This window comes from Penaeus vannamei, unplaced genomic scaffold (genome assembly GCF_042767895.1).
Source record: "Penaeus vannamei isolate JL-2024 unplaced genomic scaffold, ASM4276789v1 unanchor474, whole genome shotgun sequence".
Lineage (NCBI taxonomy): Eukaryota > Metazoa > Arthropoda > Malacostraca > Decapoda > Penaeidae > Penaeus > Penaeus vannamei.
The window spans coordinates 25,001-27,500 of NW_027213478.1; the positions used below are offsets into that span (position 1 = coordinate 25,001).

Sequence of the window (2,500 nt, forward strand, 5' to 3'; positions counted from 1 at the left end):
ATATATCGCTGTGTGTGTGAAATAAGCAAACATGCAACCATGTGACTTGTGAAACCTGGTGAAAGGTGGAATCATAATCAACGTGGCCCTTCCTTGCATCCGCAGCTGCCCCGTCGACAACTACGTGTTCCCGTCCCTGGGCAAGGCGCGTGACGGCGACGGGCTCGAGGCCAGGTTCAACGCCTTCAAGATCCCCGAGTCGAACTTCTTGATCTTCGAAGCCACAGTCAGGAATTGCCGCGGGGGATGCGTGCCGGTAAGGATGTCCGCCTTCGGGTGGTCTGTGCGTGTGTGTGTGTGTCACACACACACACGCACGCACACGTACACACAAATATATATATGTGTGTGTATGTATTTTGCATAGATATATAGATGGCACGAAAGGGCACTGAAGGGGTGATGAATAGACATAATCGTTGATATACTGTAGAGTATATACGACGTGGTCATAGATTTTCGTTTCGCCGAAGCCACCTCATCCAAATGGCCTGGATTTCTTTATCACTAACGCTGGCATCCTCCAGGCCCGCTGCACCCTCGGCAACGGGCGCGAGGAGACGGAGTCCTACGGCCGAAGGCGTCGAGACGCTGGCGACGATCCCTCGGCGCTGGCGCTGACCGACGGCGTGGAGGACGAGGATGAGGAGGACCCCGACGAGGAGGAGCAGGTCCATGGCATCTACGAGGTCGGTTGGGTTTCGCTTGACAGACAGCTTCAGTTAAAAACATTTATTTTCTTTTTATCGCTTTATCCAAATTCTCCCAGAATCGCGATATCGATAACTCTTTTTGGTGACCGAACGACCGCGTCCTCCCCAGGTCTACCTCTCTCGCGACGAGATCGACGACTCCGTGCCGCTGGCTCTGCTGGACGAGGTGTGTCTCGCGGCGTCCGAGTACTACAGCCTGGTGGCGGGGCTCGTCATCACCATCAGCGGCCTCGTCGCCTCCCTGCTCGCCATCGTCTACTGCGTCAGGTGGGCCCTCTGCTCCTGCCTTCCCTCGCAGGACTCATTCTGCGCTTGCTTACTCGCGCACACACACTCGCTTACCTACTCACTCACACACAGACACACACACGCACACACACACATGTACACTGACTCACTCACACACACATACACACCCACTCATTCACACACACCAAATGTGTTGTTGGCATATGGAAACCGGACGTTTTAACCTTGGTCAGGAATATTTTGATTAATTGCACCTTAATCATTGCATTTTGTTCTTGTTCCGTCAGCCAAAAGGAATAGGCGCTAATCTTTCTCAAAAGGTTTTGCCAAGTGCGTAGATCTTGGGGCTGCACAGTTGCATGAGGATATACCATAACCTGCCCTAAGTTCTAGCCTTGTATAGCGCCCTCTTGCCCTGCAGGAAGCACCGCCAGCTGGACAGCAAGAACGCCGCCGCCGACGCGGGGAACCCCTACCACAGCCAGCCCCAGCAGAAGAGCAAATTCAACTTCCCTGGCAGCCACGCCCGCACCCTCACGCAGCCCGCCAGGCAGGTGTAAGCTTGCATGTACCCAGTACTTCCTACCTCGTCGCTGAGCCTTCCACTCCCTGTGCCCTTTCTTCGTTTTCTTCCGTTGCTTTTCCTCACTGCCCCTCTTCTCAGCTTTATTCCATCACTCTCGTCACCTTCATCGGCTGTCGTTTCACGTTTTCGCAACCTGCTCTCTCCTACTTTCCACCTGATCGTATTCATATTTTCAATCATATATTCAATTATCTATGTTCTTCGTCGTTTATTGGCCTACAAGCGTGCATGTCTTGCTTTTAAACATATCTTTGCACGATTCTTCAATTCGTGACTTGAGTGAAATGAAAACAATAAAGATAGACTAAATTGGGATTCTCGGTTGTGTTTAGCGTGTCTGATTGATTTGATTTCCCTTCACATTCATGCTCATTATCTTTCTAATATCCATAGAAGATCCTTCGATCCCCATTTCCTTCCTCCCAGTGGTGTCTTCGGAAAGAATGCCTGTAGTTCACATTTCGTTCATTCAGCAACCGTGTGAGCATCTTCATGTTTCGTTGTGCCCAAAGGCCGCATATAGAATAGCTTACCCTACACGCCACTCTGTCTATGGAGTGGGTGTGTGCACCTGGTAGTTCTCTTGAAGGCCGTGCCCCGCTTCCCTCTCTTCCTGGCGCGCCTTTGGTGACCTTGCTGAGCCTCCTCTTCCCTCCGCAGCTACTTCCCCGCCAGCGAAGCCACTGCCTCGGCTCCTCAGGGCGAGGACGGTGCAGCGACGTCGTCCAGGTACCCCGACCCCTCCGAGCCCATCTACACCGATCCCTCCCTCTTCGAGCGGTGAGCATTGACTCCTTTGGTCCATTAGTTTTTTTTAAGCAATCATTCTGTTTCGGTATTTCTTATTGTATTTTTTAATACTCCTTTACTCTCATTTGAAAAGCTTGCTAGTCACTCGATTGCTCAAGTCCAGAGTCTCTTCTGTCGTGATCCAAACCAAAGCCCTCACACG

General features: G+C 51.7%; 1 protein-coding gene across 1 annotated transcript in view; it reads left to right on the forward strand.

Moving 5' to 3' along the window:
* The window catches only part of nompA (no mechanoreceptor potential A), a 26,667-nt gene that overhangs the window by 23,105 nt on the left and 1,062 nt on the right, over positions 1 to 2,500 (forward strand). Inside the window, exons 19-23 of the mRNA XM_070119648.1 lie at positions 106 to 256; positions 528 to 689; positions 823 to 980; positions 1,384 to 1,518; positions 2,209 to 2,328. Of these exons, the coding sequence (XP_069975749.1) occupies positions 106 to 256; positions 528 to 689; positions 823 to 980; positions 1,384 to 1,518; positions 2,209 to 2,328 (726 nt within the window). The remainder of the gene's footprint in view (positions 1 to 105; positions 257 to 527; positions 690 to 822; positions 981 to 1,383; positions 1,519 to 2,208; positions 2,329 to 2,500) is intronic.